The sequence below is a fragment of the Ctenopharyngodon idella genome, chromosome 8, assembly GCF_019924925.1.
Source record: "Ctenopharyngodon idella isolate HZGC_01 chromosome 8, HZGC01, whole genome shotgun sequence".
NCBI classification, from domain to species: domain Eukaryota; kingdom Metazoa; phylum Chordata; class Actinopteri; order Cypriniformes; family Xenocyprididae; genus Ctenopharyngodon; species Ctenopharyngodon idella.
The window spans coordinates 26,522,822-26,540,645 of record NC_067227.1 but is presented as its reverse complement, the minus strand read 5'-3'; the positions used below and the strand labels follow the sequence as shown (position 1 = coordinate 26,540,645).

General features: G+C 38.1%; 1 protein-coding gene across 1 annotated transcript in view; it reads right to left on the bottom strand.

Moving 5' to 3' along the window:
* The window catches only part of cep350 (centrosomal protein 350), a 42,472-nt gene that overhangs the window by 14,838 nt on the left and 9,810 nt on the right, over positions 1-17,824 (bottom strand). The window contains 21 exon segments of the mRNA XM_051902566.1: positions 385-542; positions 635-781; positions 936-1,023; positions 2,734-2,918; positions 3,132-3,191; positions 3,193-3,329; positions 3,423-3,589; positions 3,686-3,790; positions 4,143-4,276; positions 4,971-5,111; positions 5,336-5,446; positions 5,532-5,701; positions 5,821-6,074; positions 7,648-7,819; positions 8,052-8,197; positions 8,432-8,582; positions 9,211-10,106; positions 10,741-10,865; positions 11,639-12,261; positions 13,957-14,073; positions 17,337-17,459. Coding sequence (XP_051758526.1) covers positions 385-542; positions 635-781; positions 936-1,023; positions 2,734-2,918; positions 3,132-3,191; positions 3,193-3,329; positions 3,423-3,589; positions 3,686-3,790; positions 4,143-4,276; positions 4,971-5,111; positions 5,336-5,446; positions 5,532-5,701; positions 5,821-6,074; positions 7,648-7,819; positions 8,052-8,197; positions 8,432-8,582; positions 9,211-10,106; positions 10,741-10,865; positions 11,639-12,261; positions 13,957-14,073; positions 17,337-17,459 — 4,210 coding nt within the window.

The window sequence follows — 17,824 nt, the reverse complement described above, 5'->3', positions numbered from 1 at the left end:
GGTGTTTTCCTACACAGAGCACGCTTATGTTCAAACCAAACACTGTGCACACAGAAATAAACACTTTAAAATGTCACACATTCAGCAAGCTGTAGATTAAACCTCAAGGAAATGAATACATGTTATTAGTAGTATTAGCAAGTCATAAATGATAAGAAAAAGGCCCCTGTGCACACCAAACATACATTGTTTGTTTGGCCTTCTTGGAAGTTGTTTGCACTGCAAAACTTATGCATGTTTAAAGTTTCATTAAAGTTTGGTTAATATAATCAAATGGATAAAAAGTTCTGATTTTCTTCTTCACAAACCAATGCATTACTTTAGAGGACAGAAGAGGGATAAGATGGAAAGATAGAGAAGAAACATGCGTGGGGTTTTATTTACTTTTCATCCATGTGAGAGCGCATCTTTTTCAATTTCTGCATGATGCTGCTGGTTTCACTGCCAGACACGGACATGGGGGAGGGACTACGGGTCTCTGCGTCTGTCACTATCACACTGGGTGGAGCCGACTCCTCCGCTACACCTGACACAGGTGACTCCTGCATACATTTGATTAAAAATAAAAAAATCAGAGAAATCTACATTGTGTCTTTATTTAGAAGGTTTAAAGAAAATCTTTCAGAAGACTGACCAGCTTTGTGTCCTCAGCACTCTTAAGCCGCTCTTTGAGTTTGAGAGTTGTGTGTCTCATTCTCTCAATCTCCTCCTGCTGTTTGAGGAGCAGCTGCCTTTCTCTCCTCGCTGCTTTATTGGCCTCCTGTAGCCGTTTAATCTCTGCCTGTGGGACAAACAATACAGCAAAGTTTTAGCTTTTATTTCTGTGCCATACTCATGACAATTAATATTTGAGTATTTCAACAAATTATGAATATTTAACTACATATATAAATTCATCTTAAAGATATTCTCATAATTCCACATATGATCTTCACCTGTTCCTGCTGTAGCTTCAGTATCAGGCCTCTCTGCTTCTTACGAAGAGGTGGCATCTTATCATCCTCGCCTTTATCTCTAAGACGCCTGGAGGAACGGAAAGATGGTGAATATCATGTCACTATAGTTCACACGTATACTGTCTTTGAATGTATGGGTTTCTATTCCATCTATCAGATTTAACAAAAAAATAAATAAAAAAAAAAAACACTGCAAATTGTACAGAAATCTCTCTCTCTCTCATATATTATATATATATATATATATATATATATATATATATATATACACACACTATAGAACTGTAGGGAGAGACTTAAATGTATCAACTGGTTCAATAATAAAATTAGGCCATGATAATATGGGGTAATATTATTTACTCCCCACCTGTGCAGCCTTGGTTATATGAAAAGTCATAACATTCAGAGGCAGTAAAAATTATTAGATTTTTGATGTAACAGGGCTCGACAATAAGGACTGCCCGATGGCCCGGGGCCAGTGTGAACGATGCTCGGGACAGTTGACAGAACTGTCACTTGCCCGATCGGGCCACTGTTGTAGGGGTGTGCGTTATATATCATCTATGATATCGTAATTGCTGATTTAACAATCTGACAATCTAGTATGTCCCTCACTTTACAAAAACACACACATTGAGTGCACGCATGCACTATGTGACGTGGTCTAGTAGGTTAGACTAGCGTGCATATTTAGTGTACGCTGCGTGATTTAGTCTATTAAAATGCCTTTAGAATGCCCCAGAATTCAAGATAAGTGGCAAAAATGCCCCTGTATGTCTTTTATATATAATTTAATTTAGTTAACCAATATTACAGGAAGAGCGCCATTTTTCTCCAAATAAGCATGATTACAAATATGATACTGATTTTATACAACGTACAGTTTAATAAACAGTTTATATTAATGACTTACATTTTAGACACCAAATCGCCTGTTTCGCTCTATTTCGCCAACGGAAATAGTTCCACAGCATTGTTTTGCATCTCTGAGCAACACTTCCTGAATGAATCGGTTGAATCTCAATGACTCGCTCATTAACAGGGACTTGCTGCCACCTACTGGCGGGTTTAATTTCACATTTAAAGTATCTTTTCAGTTTATAAATAATTTCAAATGACATTATTTAAAGTTTTATATTTTCAACATTTCAAAACATTATTTATGCATCTGTAACTACTCTTGACTGATTAACTTTAATAAAGTTTAATCTAATTATATAGTTATACATTATATTACAATTTCTGTACCTGAAAATCTCCTGTTTAAGCCTACATAAAAAAACCTGAAAAGCAGCGTTTATTTCACTTGTTTATTCTGTTGTATTTATTTGTGCTATTACTTGTAATTTGATTATTTGTTCCTATTTTATTAATTAATGTTTACTTGTCTAACAATATTTAAAATTTAAGAGTTCATCTAGCTTTTGGTGTCATGACCTTATTTATTAAGGTTACATGAATCAAAAACAAAAAATAACTAGGCTTATTTTATAGGCCCATTTTCTTTTCTTTTACTTTATCAATTTTTTTATTGTGGGGCCAGTGAAAATTTTGGCAGGGCAAGTAAAAATTTGAACCACTGGCCTGACCGGGCCAGCAGAAAAAATTCTTAGTGTTAAGCCCTGTGTAAGCTTATGTAAGCAAAACTTTTTTTAATAATGTGTGTGAATTGCACCAGAGCAATTATTAGGAAAGGAAATTGGGTCAATATTTAACATCCGATAGTTTTAACATCCTAATAGTCAAAGTCAACTCATAACATAAATGTTTGTCCTGCCTCTTTTGGTGTTCCAGCCAGGCTAGTTCAGTCTTGGTCTTCTCTCGGAGGGCCTTCTGACGCAGACGCAGCAGAGAACTCTGATGCTGAGCGCGAACTTCCTCCTCCTTCATGTACTGTCGCACCAAGTCCATGGTGAACTTGGAGAAGCTGTCCTGGCCGCTGGAGAAGGGCATGCTGTCATCCTGCTGTGTATGGCGTGATATGAAAACAGCAGGGGAAAAACACAAGGTCTGAGTCACGTACCCATAATCACATACAGAGAGCTTCTTATCAACACACCAGGAAATCACAAACAAACTATGACATCCAAACAGAAAGAAACAACACCACCGTTCATACTGAACAAAACTGGAGCCAGAAGACGTGTGGCATGAGGAGTGCTGACAGGAAATTACCTTTGAGCTCACTCTAGGGCTGGATCTGTCGTGGCTGTGGTCATCATCAGACTCAGGGGTGAGCACTGGGCTTCCTGTCCAGCGATTCACGACGGTGTGCCTCGGATGGTAAAAGAGAGCGGAACGATCTTTCCTCAATGTCATCCTCTGTCATAGAGTCATCAAACTTCACAGAGTACTCTGTAGCAACGGAGTCTGCTGATTAGAAGAATAGACAGGAAGTGGTCAAAATAACTCACATTTCTCAGGACAGACTATTCACAATGCTTGTCCTCAAAAATTGGGCTTTACCTTTTTCTTCGAGCAGGCTGCGCACACTGTCCGAGCAAAGGGAGTCATCGGCAGCGGTGTGAGCCTGGTCCTCCACTGAACTACTGCTCCTGTCTTTCCCTTGTGTCCTCCTCTCCTTTTGATCAGAACGAGGTGGACTCAGCTGGGTACTACTGCTGCCACCACCACTTAAAAAGAGACAGAAATTAGCATTTACATACTCTAAACCATTCATTTGTGCTGTAAAAGTAAAATCATCTGAAATGAAAAGTACACAGCATTACCTGATGGTGGGTCTCCTGGAAGGGATGGACTCTAAGAGGCTGTCTGGTGGTGTCTCGACCTCTGACGGACTCTGATGTCTCTCAGGAGACAGCTCACTCTTCCAGCTACTGGAGAAGATCCAAAACAGCATCAGTACTGATGTATAGATCGCAATCACTAATATGACAAATTTGAAAAAATCTTTCATTTTAGAAAATGCGAATTGAAAGCATGGTTAAAAAAAAAATAGTCCTGTCATGATTTACTCATCTCCATGTTGTTCCAAATCCCCTGCCGTGGCTCTCATATCTCATCTGCACTTTTGCATAATTTAACTTTCACATAAGATCCCATTTTTGGAACGATATGAAATAATGACATTTTCGTTTAGAAATGAATTGTTTCTTTTAATGAAGAACTCCATCTGGCTCTTAAGCTGAAGCAAGCGTCGTACAGGAAGATAAATAAGACAGTTACCTGTCTGTGTGGGGGTGTGGCTGGTGCGGTTTCAAACTGCGGCTGTGCTGTCTCTGTTGGTCATACGGGGTTGTAATAGAGGGTCCAGGAACACTTAGAGCTCCTGCAATTTGTGAACGAGCCAGCTCAGTCATCTACAGGGGGAGAGAGAGGGAGAGAGAGATAGTTAACTACACTTTTGACCCTTCAAGCTGACTTCAAAGAGAGTCGCAGTGCCTTAAGGGAGTATACTTTACACTTTGAAAAGATAAACATGTAATCTTGTTTCTAAACAGTTGTGCATGTGTAGGTTTTTGTTTCTAGCATACAAACAAACACCCAAGAGTGTGTATTAGTAGGACTGAGAATCTCATTCGATTTAAGTGATTGAATCATGATTTAATTAAAAAAAAAATTCCAGTGTTATTTTAGTATTACTTATATACTATAATAGTTTTTATTAATATTTTAAATAAGTGTTTATTTTTATATTTTAGTTTTAATTTTAGTGAATTTCAGTAATTTTGTTATGTGCTTGTCATTTTTATTATTTATTTACTTACTATTTAGGTTTAATTGATTTTTATTTCAGTTTAAGTTATTTATTTCCAGTTATTAATTTAACATTTCAAATTTTAATATTTCAAAATATTTATATTCTATTTTATTTCAGCTTTATTTCAATTAACAAAAATGTTTTAATTTTAGTTACCAACTAAACTAACTGTAATTATCAGTAAATAAATGTAAAAATGTAATTAGAATTTCAGTGAGTCAATCCAGAATCATTTGAGAAAGAATCACAATGCATCTGTGAATCGTTTTCCCGTACCCCAAAATTGAGCTCACCTCTTTAATGTGTCGTGCCGTTTCAGCTGTGTGGCGTGCGGCCTCAGCTTGCTGGTTGATCATCTTGTTTGTGGTCTCATGCAAACCTCCTAATGCCTGCTGTTGAGACTGGAGCAAACTCTCCTGCAGCTCTGCATGGGCCTTGAGTCAAACACAAACATGTCACAAAATATATCTGTGCAAAATCATTTAACTAAAAGCTGCCATTTTTAACTTTGTTTTAATCAGATTTAGATTTTATCACCTGTCCTCATCTCATGAAGTTATCATACAAACTATGTTTTTTTTTTATACTAAACAAAGCAAATTCTGACATGAAATGCCCTCAAAGGTCTTAAACTATTGGCATAATGTGGTGTAAATACCCGTGCAGCTTTCTGTCTGCTTTCTTCCAGCTGCCGTTGTGTTTCAAGGGCTTCCTGCTCTGCCTTCATCCTCAGCAGGTACAGGTCACGTTCATGCCTCTGCTGCTGGGACTGCAAGAGTCAAAGGTTAAAGGTCACCCTCAAATACATGACCACAGAAGGTCAGATAATTGCTTTAGCAGGTGTAGAACTTCACCTTAAGAATCTGAGCGAGCGAGACGGTTTCTTGCTGAGCAAGAGACACACCTCTCACTCTCTCCACATCACTGAGCTGCCGCACTGACTCCTCCACTGCATCCAGGTAACTGAGCTCAGCAGACAGGCGTTGCTGCAGGACTCCAGGAGCAAACTGGTGCTCCGCTGAACCTGGGGACACATAGCAGACTAAGTAAACCAATTCCATCCCTGAACTGAAATTCTCCATTATCAGAGCAGACGACTTCAGCATTGCAGTTGCTTACAAAAACTAGACAAAGTCTGTTTACCTGCAGTCCTGTGCTCTGTTCTTCCTGGGCTTTGAGTATGGGGTGAGGGGTTGGATTTAGCCCTAGCAGCTGAAGAGGAGGATGAGGAGGAACTGGGAAGAGCCGTGTGAGGGGAGCCCGACCCTTGGGCAGATTCTCTGATTGGGATACTGTCACCTGGAGACAACCGGGAAGAACGAGAGCTGGCTGGAGAAGCAGCAGCAGGAGTCGTACCACGACTTCGGGGAGATTTCTTTCCCTCAGAGCCAAAATGACTAATGAAACAAAATAGGGAGAGGGGGAAAAAAAATATTATTGTTTATTGAGAATAATAAAAGTATTTTTAATACATATCAATACATTTTAATAATTGTTTTTTATATATTTTCAATGAACAAAATGATTTAGTAGAGATTAAGACAAGACATTTTAATTAAAAGTTCATCTAAAAGGTAAACATCTTGAGCTGAATTGTGCACAGCACTATACAATGACCACCAAAACCTCCTATAGTCCAGTAACCCTAAACAAATAAGGATTTTGTGCTTCTGTGGATGGAAATTATATCAGAGAAGTGTACTGATGACAGGAGTAACTTAATCTAGTTAAAACTCTGCTGCGGGATAAACTCATCCAGAGACCACATCTCTGGAGGATACGGCCTTATGAATGCTGAAAAGACAGGAAGGCATGAGGGGAATCTGACTCACAGGCTTCAACAAATGCCACAGGGAGGTTCGAATGTCACACTAGAGGGAAATATCTGCTTGGCAATGAGCCTGACCTGCAGCGCAGATAACCGACTGAACAAAAGAGCCAGTGTGTGCCTGCACGTTGCCTCCCACCTTGTTTCGAGAAGGGCTACAGCAGGCCAAACACTTCTACCCTCCACCTGATATTTAGCAGTACTAATATTGACACTGGCTCCAGTGGGCTCTAATAATTATGATAAACAGGAACAGCAAGGATATTGCATTTAAAGATATTTCCGTTCTGTGCTTAAAATGTCTGGGTAATGTCCGGTAACCTGCAGACTAGCAATGAAAGATGACTGTGCTAGTAAAAAAAATAAATACATTTAAAAATAAATAAATAAATAAATAAGAATTCTTTAAGAACTCTGTCAACTTTTAAAAATAGCATGAAGGTAACATGCAACAGGTACATGCAGCAGATGTTTTTATTCAAACTATGGTGGCTAGGGTGACCACCTGCAAAATCAAAAAACAAACTGGTTTGAATTCATTTTAAACAAAATCTGGCCAAAACAAAGTTTGTTTGGAGTTCGTTTCAGTAGTTTGAAACAGCTCACTAAAGCGAACTTTTCAGAAAGATTTGTGCCGGCTAGTAAACGCCTTCAAACTGCCACTGGTCCATAACAATTATGTAATATTCTTCTTTTGACCTATGAGCGAAGAATTAAAAAAAAAAAAAAAAAAAAAAAAAAAAACTTTGCTGTCACCATGAAATCAAAATTGACAATTCTTACTTGTTTTATGGAATATTGCAGTATTTATTATAAATGATTTATCCGTGCACATCTTTTTTTAAATTCATGTGCCCTAGTAATCTAATATTTAATCAAAATAACTTCCTCTCCCTCTTGCAGTGACTTTTCTTCTCTTCTCTGATGACGAGTTTACTGGAGCGAGGGCAGGACAACCTGTCAGTCTCATTAAATCACGGCAATAGCAAACTAAAGCCATCCAATCAATTCCCAATCGAAAAATCAAGTCCTGCCATACATTTTTTTCTTGTTCGAGAAACCGTTTTACTTGGATATACTACACAATAGGGAAGAAAAGACTATCGCAACTTCCATTTCACGCTGATTTTAACAGGACCTACCTATGGTTAGAGTGGACTGAGGCGCCCCCCAGTGTGCTGTCTGTGTCCACGCTCCTGTGAGAGCTGCGACTGGATGCTTTCTCTGAGCCACTCTTCTTAAAACCCTCAGAAGGGAGATCAGAGACAGCAGAGGATGTGTTTTTTTGTCCCTCCAGCAGGCTCCTTTCTGAGGCTGTAGGAACATACACAGAGATAAAATTAGGACTGTAATCATGATACAAAAATGTCTGTTCAAAACCAACATCAGTGAAATTGAGTCAGTAATCCTGATACTGTAGAAAGACTGGTACCTAAGTACCAGTACTTCTGATATCCCTATAGGAATGTACACAGAGAACAGAAACAGATTTAACACTGTATCACACTCAAAATCACATGATGTGGCCCTCTATAATATCTCTGACCTCTCTTGCTGCTTGAGCTGGCTGAGTGTGGAGAGGAGAGGGGTGTGAGAGCTGGTGAACGCTGAGATCTCTCTCCAGCTCTGTTATTGTAGGCAGATCTCCCACTTAGCAACTCGTCTAAAGGACTGAAGTGACCATGGCCATTACTGTGGAAAGAAGGCATCAGATATTATATTGAACATATATACACACAGATATGGACAATATACCACACAATGATTTTCATGAAATGGGAGGAAGGGATGGTATGATAGAGCAACACTGCCCTCTTCAGGTTGACTACTAAAAATTGCTAACTTCACTTTCTTCATCCATTTATATATATCAATTTGAATGTACAAGGTAGTGATCTACTGAGCATTAAAATCATTTTGTTTTACCTGAGCCCATTGGGACTTCTCTTGGATGCTGATTGGCTACTGCCACGCGAGGAAACAAAGTCATCCTCATAGACCATTCCATCCAATGAGCTGGCACCAGACAGAACAGAACGGAGAGCCGGAGAACTCTTATCGCACCTCTCTTCAAATGCTATACAAACAAATATATGCATGCAAGACATTTTTTAAAGAAATTAATACCGTTATTCAGCAAGGATGCATTCAGTTGATCAAAAGTTAGACTAAAGACATGTATAAAGTTTCAAAAGATTTCTATTTCAAATAAATGCTGTTCTTTTGAACTTCCTATTCATCAAAGAATCCTGAAAAAGTGCATCACTGTTCCACAAAAATATTAAGCAGCACAACTGTTTTCAACATCAATAACAAGAAATGTTTATTGAGCATCAAATCAGCATATTAGAAAGATTTCTGAAGGATCATGTGACACTGAAGACTGGAGTAATGATGCTGAAAATTCTGCTTTGCCATCACAGAAAAAAAAAAAAAAAAACACTTTAATGTATATTGAAATAGAATGCAGTAATTTTAAATTGCAATAATATTTCACATTATTACTGTTTTTTTTTTCTTTTTCTGTATTTTTGGCCAAATAAAGGCAAGACTGGTGAGAAATGACTTCTTTCAAAAACTTTTACCGATCCCAAACTTTTGAAATATCATATAAATGCATTATATATACATAATGTGACAGTCTTGTACACATCAGTTAGAATGAGTTAAACCTCAACAGGTCAAATGTTTTTAAAAGTTCTCACCTTTGCCGTAACTCATGTTCTTTGTAAATATATTAATAACACTGTGTGGGCTTCCTTTGGCCAGTTCTTCCCACGGTCCATTGCTTCCTCCTTGTGCCAGACTTGCTGAACTAAAGGGCAGGTGCTTCTCTGCCTCTTTCTGAAAACGTGAAATTGGGTTCAAATTGTCTCCATTCGAATGGGCTGCACTGTATCCTGTGGTTCTCAGTCTGGATTTGGGCAGCTCTTGCAGGTCTTCATCAGATATACTGCCCTCACTCAGCAGAGGACCCTCGCTGATAGAACCTCCGCTGGAGTCCAGCTCAGCTTCTTGAGCAACAGACTTTGGAGGAGAAGGGGTCTTGCGTACATTTCTAGAAGGGAGGCCGGAGACCGTGGGTGTTTGTTTGTTCCCATTCTCTATCCTCTCCCTAAAGCTGTGCAGGTTGCCCACACCTGGTAGGGCCTCATCATAAGTGCTCTGACCCGCAGCAAGCAGTCTTTCAATCCTTTCGACCAGGTCATCAGAATCTGTCGGATTCTCTCTGACTGGCGGACTGACAGGTTTAGCCCAGCGGTCATCGTTAGGGATTAAAAGACCCGTTCCTGTATCCCTGCTGCAACCGTAGTTTATTCCGGCACCGGCTAGCTTGCGTGCCTCGCTCTCAATACGGCTGGAGAGAGAGGCAGCGGTGGCCTTAAGAGCCTCAATACGGCTCATTTTGCGGCCTGTGGCTGAGGGCAACGACGCATGTGCAGTTCGGGACTCTCTGTTAGGTAGTGAAGGTTCTGGATCAAGTTCTAACAGCTGAGAGAAGATATGACCAGAAGGGGGCGGTAAAGAGCTGCTGACCCTCAGAGCAGGACCACACTGGTCGGATTGAAGCCAGGGTGACCCAGCAAATCCCAACTCATTCCTACAGTAACAATATAAAACAACAGATTATTGAAGTATAATGACTGTATGACCTAAAAAAAAATAAATAAATAAAGACTGCCACTAATGTATACACAAAAAAATCTGAAAAAAAAAAAAAAAAAAAATCTGAAAAAACATATGAAAATGTATGAATATTTGAAAATTCACAAACTGCAAAAAGCATATTATCATGTAATCTCACCAAAAGAATTCATTAGTTTAAGGATTCAGTTTTTCTCCATTTTTTCTTTTTTAGGAACGTCCCAGTGTCCACAAACTCAATATGCAGCAGACGCCACAAACTACATGCACTTAAAGGTGGCCATGGAAACCGATACAGGCTAGCAACAAACACTTCTCACTGAGCACTGAGCTGACGGAATAATCTGTTCTTACAGAACTACTTGAAATAAGAGCATAGCGTCAGTGTAAGGGAATACAAATGACTTCCCGTTTAGGGAAAGAGGATATTTTACTAATCTGTTCAGTGCTTAGAACAGATAAACACCAAAAAAGGAAGCTCTTTGGTGGAAACAACAGCTAACAATTTCAGGGATTTCTAGCTGGAAAACCAAACCTTACATTATGGTACGGATAATGGAATGGAATGGGATTCTCTGTGTGTGTTTTACCTGGAGAAAGGAGGCTGCCGTTGCTCCGTAAGGGACAGATCACTGCTGGAGGTGGCACTTTGAGGTCGATCATGTCTTTTGTTTTCTTTATCAGACTCTCCAGACGGCTGGTATACTGGTCTCAGCTGCAATGTTAACAAAAACACTTACAATAGTGGCCAATCAATATGGATTTTGCCAATGTCTAGACACCAGGGTGTCCAATGGTCAATATAATGATGATATTTAGTTGAATAGCCTAATACAAAAAGAGCAAAATAGACTTTTAACTGAACTAAAACGACAAATATACTTTTTTATTTATACTATCATTCAAAAGTTTGGGGGTGGTAAGTCTATTATGCTCACCAAGGCTGCATTTATGAGATAAAAATTTGATATTGTGGAATACTATTACAACTTTATAATGGTTGTTTATCATTTAAATAACATTTTTTAATTCATTAATTTTACAAAAATATTTATTCAAAACTCACTCAAAATATGTTTAATAATATAATTAGTGCTGTCAAAATTAGGGTGTTAACGTATGCGATACATTTTTTCAGTTTAACGCGTTAAAAATATTTAACGCAATTAACGCAGCATTTGTTTGTTTCCATCATAATTTGGCTAGTGTTACATTATATGCTTCATGCAAATGTTTTTAAACCATTTAAGCGCTACAAGACAAACGAGAACACGCTGTCTGTGAATGTGTCTGTGTGACACACACGACTTGTGTGCACAGAAAGGCGCGCGCCAAAAGAGTTCTCTTTTGCGTTTGAACAAACAATAACACAAAATTATGCCAAAATGCCTGTTTTGTCGAGTATCTCATAAGAGCAGTCTTAAATGAGTTAAATAAAGTCTTAAATGCACTTAGAGTTAAAATAAGATGGGCGTAAAAAAGGTTTACCTGCTGGCTCATGTTTGTCATGTCTGCACCATTGATCTCTCCTCTGAGCTGAGTCTGTTCCAGCAGCAGTTTGGTGTATGTTTCCTGGAGCCGCTTCTTTATTGGTGCTTCAGATGTGACTGGGCCCTTGGAAGCCCCTGCTCGTTGTCTCCTGTAGAGCTCTTGTAGGCGTTTATTCCTGTTCTCTTCCTCCTCTCTTTGAGCCCTCCTCTCCTCCGCTTGCCGTTTTTTCCGTTCTTCCTGCTTTTGAGCAATATACATTCGCACAGCTTCTGCATCATAGTGCCGTTTCTTTAGCACGGGCTGCTCAAGAGGCTCTGCTCTCTTGGTGGTCTTGGCAGGGCTGGCACTGCGGGAAGCTCGGGTCGAGGCACGAACTCTGGAGCTGGAGGCTGCCACCCTTCTGCTGATGTCCTCTTCCAATTGCAGGTCATCTAGTATGCCACGGATGTCAGCTGAGAGGAGGTCTGTGCTGGGAGACTTTCTTCTATCATTCCCTGCAGATCTGGAGGGTCCAGCAGGCTCATTCCGAAGAACATGATTGCGAGGTCTTTCCACACTGCTAGGCCTTGAACACCGGCTACGCTCAAGACGAGGATCAGAGCTGGAACGGGGGGCAGGGCCTGCAGTAAAAGATAGAGAGAGGCAAACAGTAGACAAGAGAGGGACGATATGTGAGATTATTACACATATAAACAACCGTCAAAAAAGTTTGGAATAATTAAGTTAATTAAGAAAAAAGTCTCTTATGCTCACCAGGTCTGCATTTATTTGATCAAAAATACAGTATAAAAGGGTATTGTGAAATATTACAATTTAAAAGAACGGTAACACTTAATCAGGTTTCATTAGTTAACATTAATAATTAACTGCACTTCGACAGCATTTATTAATCTTTGTTAATGTTAATTTCAACATTTACTAATACATTATTAAAATCAAAATTTGTATTTGTTAACATTAGTTAATGCACTGTGAAGTAACATGAACAAACATTATTATTTTTATTAACTAACATTAAAGATTAACAAATACTGTAAGAAATGTATTGTTTATGGTTAGTTAATACATTTCTTTACAGTTCTTTAAGTGTTACCAAAAGAACTACTCTATTTATACATTTATTTGTTAATCTTTAATGTTAGTTAATAAAAATAATAATGTTTGTTCATGTTACTTCACAGTGCATTAACTAATGTTAACAAATACAAATTTTGATTTTAATAATGTATTAGTAAATGTTGAAATTAACATTAACAAAGATTAATAAATGCTGTCGAAGTGCAGTTAATTATTAATGTTAACTATATAATATATATATATATATATATATATATATATATATATATATATATTTATTACACACACATATATAAAATATAATTCTACATGAATAAAATGTAATTTATTTCGATGATCCTTTAGAAATCATTCTAATATGCTGATTTGGTGCTCAAGAAACATTGTTGAAACAGATTTTGTTGTTTAATACGTTTTGTGTAAATCATTTATTTATTCCAAAGAATATTTAATTGAAATAGATTTTTTTGTAACATTACAAACATCTTTACTGTCACTTTTGATCAGTTTAATGCATCCTTGCTTATATGAAGCTTCAGTTTCTGTGAATTTCTGCCAAATCAGCAGACAATGTCAGAAATGTAGTGCTTAAATACAATAACGATTAAAATGTCTCCTGTTTTAATCAATCTTCCAAAAAAAAAAAAAAAAAAAAAACGCCACCCATACACTGCATTTATGCCACATGCCCTGTATTTATATGTCTGAACTGGAAAAACATCCTCTTCAGCGGTTGCTTGCATATAATGTTTAAATCAATACAGTATTGAGCATTTCCGTCTCTGCAGTCCAATAAATCAGTACTGGAGTGGCTGTATAAAGTCTGGGTCCAGCCCTGCGTGTGTGGAGGGCAGCATGACTGTGGAAGGAATCAGGTCGGCTTGTGCAGTGAGTCAGAAACACCCAGTCGAACCCTATTCATTACGGTCACTGGGCAGCAAAGTTTACCAATGCGGGGAGGCTGTCTGAATCTTTATTTATTAATAGACCTGACACTTGGAGCACTAGCTGCTGGAACACTAGCACTAGCAACAATGTGGTATTTAATAACTGTTGGCATTAAACTCATTTAAAACGCCTCAAGAACATGGGGTATCCAAAAACCAAAAACCAGGTAGCTTGTGAAATTTAAGGCTAAAAGAATACAGATATTTTAAGTTTGGTTTTTGATACGGCTGAGCTCTAAAGTGTCGGCATGGTGACAGGAGCGGAGCCAGGCAGATATCTCATCCTCTCACCTGTTCTCATCTGTGTCTCTGAGGACTGCGCCCGAGGCTCTCTGTGTAACCGTGGCGGTGGCCCCAGCATCATCTTCACCAGCTTTTGCCCATCTCGCCATGCTGACGTGCTGATCGCTATGGAGACAGATTACGCAAATGCCTTGAGACTACAGTTGTTCCCATAATTAATTAGTACTTTTTTTAAACAGGTGTGATTAAGGCAGAGAGGAAAGTATGACAAAAGTAACTAATAATAAAGAGACAGAATAGCTGCTCTGAATCAGATTCACACAATTATTTAATTAAAACAAACCTCCTGGTAGAAATTATCTTTCTCCAGAGAAAAACCCACGCTCGCATTTTATGTAACACAGATAGCAATTTAAAACTGACAGTATTTACATTTAATAAATGAGTCTGGTCTTACTGTGCATGATTCATCTGGGCATGGTATTATAAAGAATACAAACGGTGTCAAGATCAAGATATAATACATTTCTCAGCCTCTAAAATCAACGTCACTTGGAAAGGGAACAATATTAACCAATATCAATGCCCATATTTCACAATCCAATAAAAGCCAGGTGGATGAAATCAAAATACCACCCTATATTATTTCCTGCAGAATATCATTTCATTTTGAAAAACAAAACATTATTTAAAAAAAAAAAATCATTCAAAAGTTCCAGCTTTATGTACGAATTTTGCCTTACAAAAAAAAAAAAAAAAAAAAAAAGGGTCGGAAAAGTCATCATTCCCCTGATTTAACACTTCGCAGGGCCACATTTTGCTTTAATTACAGCCATTAATCTTTTTGGATTTGTCTGTACTAGCTTTGCACACCTAGATTGGGGAATATTTGCCCATTCTTCCTTGCAGAACAGCTCAAGTTCAGTCAAATACAATAGACTGCTCTCTTCAAGTTAGTGCTGGCCGGTATACCGGTTCATATGGTATACCGGTTTCAATTTCGAGACCGATATGTATTTTTCAAAAACCGTCATACCGGTGCGTAGCTGAAACAGCTGCTGTATCTATTCAATGGCCATGAAGCGCTATGTAGAGTGCAGACTTCTATTAACTGCATACCCTTCTTACACGAATGGAAACAACTTTATAACACAACAATAAATAGCTCACAAAACTAACTCTGTTTAATACTGCAAATACCATGTAGAGCTATATGATTTCCACAATGCAGAAAACACGAATGAAAACACGAATGAAATCACGGAATCCAGTCACAAATAGAACTTACTGTATAAAGCGGAACGTCACAGAATTTGGCAATTTTTGGATGAATAAATCAAAAGTAGGGCTGCACAATGAATCAGATATCGATACGGACTAGTGTCTGTGAATATTAAAGCTAAAAATGACTGCTATTGAAATCTGAAGTCTGTATGAATGAGCGGCGCATATTCGTCTACTACTACACATACTGAAGCATGCGTGACGCTCGCGATGATTTCAGTGTCTGTCTCACTATACATGAACTTCATCTGCAGAGCTGCTCTTAGAGTAGCTTTATGAACATTTCACCGTTTAATTTGAGAAAACTATCGACATTTGTCGTATCATATACACAGGAAGTCAAACGTCTTCACGACCGTCAAAATAAAAGTTCTGTATAACTTGAAACAACAGAAATATGCTATTGTACTTCGATTAATAGAGATAATAATAATCATGATAATAATAACACCGTTTATTAAAACTTAAACTCAAAAGGTCTTCATTGAAATTACAGAAATTGCACAGTGAAAATGTAGCCTACTTATTAATATTATTAATTTAATTAAATATATATATATATATAACAGTGATATACCGTGTATACCGTGAAACCACCAGAATCTTAAAAAAAACCGTGATACAGATTTTTGGTCAAACCGCCCAGCACTACTTCAAGTCCATCCACAGATTTTCAAACACGCTGGATTTCACTTAGGGTTCTGACTTGGGTATTCAAGGACATTCACCTTCCTATCCTTAAGCCATTGCGTTGTTCTTTTGGCTGTATATTTAGGATCATTGTCGTGTTGGAAGGTGAACGACCTGCCCATCTTTAGCTGTCTAGCAGAGGGATGCAGTTTTTTCTAAGAATTTGGATGTACTTGGCAGCATCCATTTTCCCTTCAACCCTGACAAATAGCCCAGTCCCTGATGAAAAGAATCACCCCCCACAACATAATGTTGCCACCACCGTGCTTCACAGTAGGTATAGTGTGTTTTGGTTAGTGTGCGGTGTTTGCTTTTCGTCAAACATAGCACTTGGAGTTCAGTCCAAAACGGTTAATTTTGGTCTCATCAGACCATAGCACCTTTTGCCAGATAGCATCAGAGTATTCCGGGTGTGTTTTTGCAAAGCCCAAACAAGACTGAGTGTGGCACTTTTTCAGGAAACGCTTCTTTCTTGCCACACTGCCATACAGGCCAGCTTTGTGTAAAGCTTGTGAGATAGTTGTCACATGTACAGAGTAGACCAACCAGTCCCAGCCCTTGTGTCTTTCTACAACTTTATCCCGGAGGCCTTTTGAAAGCACTTTCCCAACCATGGTGAATTCTTTGCAGTACCATGCACTACTAACAGTGGAAGCTGGTTTTATTCTGAAGTAATCAAAACCACTACAATTGATGTCAGGTGGGGCAAATATACACACACATTAATGTAGCATTAACAATACATTAATGTAATATTAATAATATATATAATTAACATGCAGCAATGTTGAGAATTCAATGTGTACTTGAACTGTGTTTGGCATTGCATTCAAAACATTTAAGAATGCAACAAATAAAATCTAGCTTGTATAACTAGAAGCACGCCTTCTGGGTTGTGTTAAACTAAGAGACACCGTGAGAAGAACTAACAGACTTCAGAAAGCTATTTCTGAAGTTAGGGGTGCACAGGGTAAACTAGTGGAGGGATGGGAGGAGGAGTCAAATTTCGCTTTTCTATCTTGTTGTGAAAAGAGTGACACCTCTCCAGCTGTCAGCGAGGCCACAACGGCTTGAGCTGGGACGCATCAAGCATTTCTGCGTCACTGTCACAGCACAGCAATCCCGTTAATCTGCATGCTACACATTCTAAAAATTTCTGTGGGGATAAGAGACTTAGCTTGTGCTTGCAGACAGACATTAACACACGTTGCTGGCAGGGCAAGAGGTTCACACAGGGCTGCCTGCACAGTTTGTGGGCATGTATGTGTGTTGAGTGGAACATTTGCACATTTTCAGTGCAGATTGATATCTTCATATGCAAAACTACAATTAAGCACTATTACATTCAGATGTTGAATTTCAATATAATTTGCTTAAATAAGCTACAGTAGTTTGCTTCCAGGACACAGAGTGCACAAAAGACAGACAGTAAGAAAGTAAAAGAGAATTCAGACCTGGTTTAACATTTGAGTCTGGTGCAGAGGAAGATCTGTGTACTTTCCTAACAGGCTTCGATGATTTCTTCTCTTTCACCCTCTCTCGCTCTCCAGGCCTCTGCTTTGGCTTTGTGCTCTCTGCTGTGAAAAGACAGAGTTCATAAGGGTTATTATTATTATTATTATTAAACTATTAAAACATGCTAACTGAAATAAAGCTGAAATAAAAATAAAGCATAAATATTATAAATGAAATCAGATATATAAAATTAGAAATGGTGACTTTGCAACTAACTGAAAAAAGTTTAAGTTGAAGCACTAAAATTACTAACTGGAAATAAATAAGAACTACATTTGAAAAATAAATAAATAAATAAATAAATAAATTAAACCTAAATAGTAATATTTAAATATACAAAAACTAAGATAAATGACAAAAGCACATAATAAAATTACTAAAAATTAAACAAATTAAAATGAAAACTGAAAGCATAAAAATAAAAGCC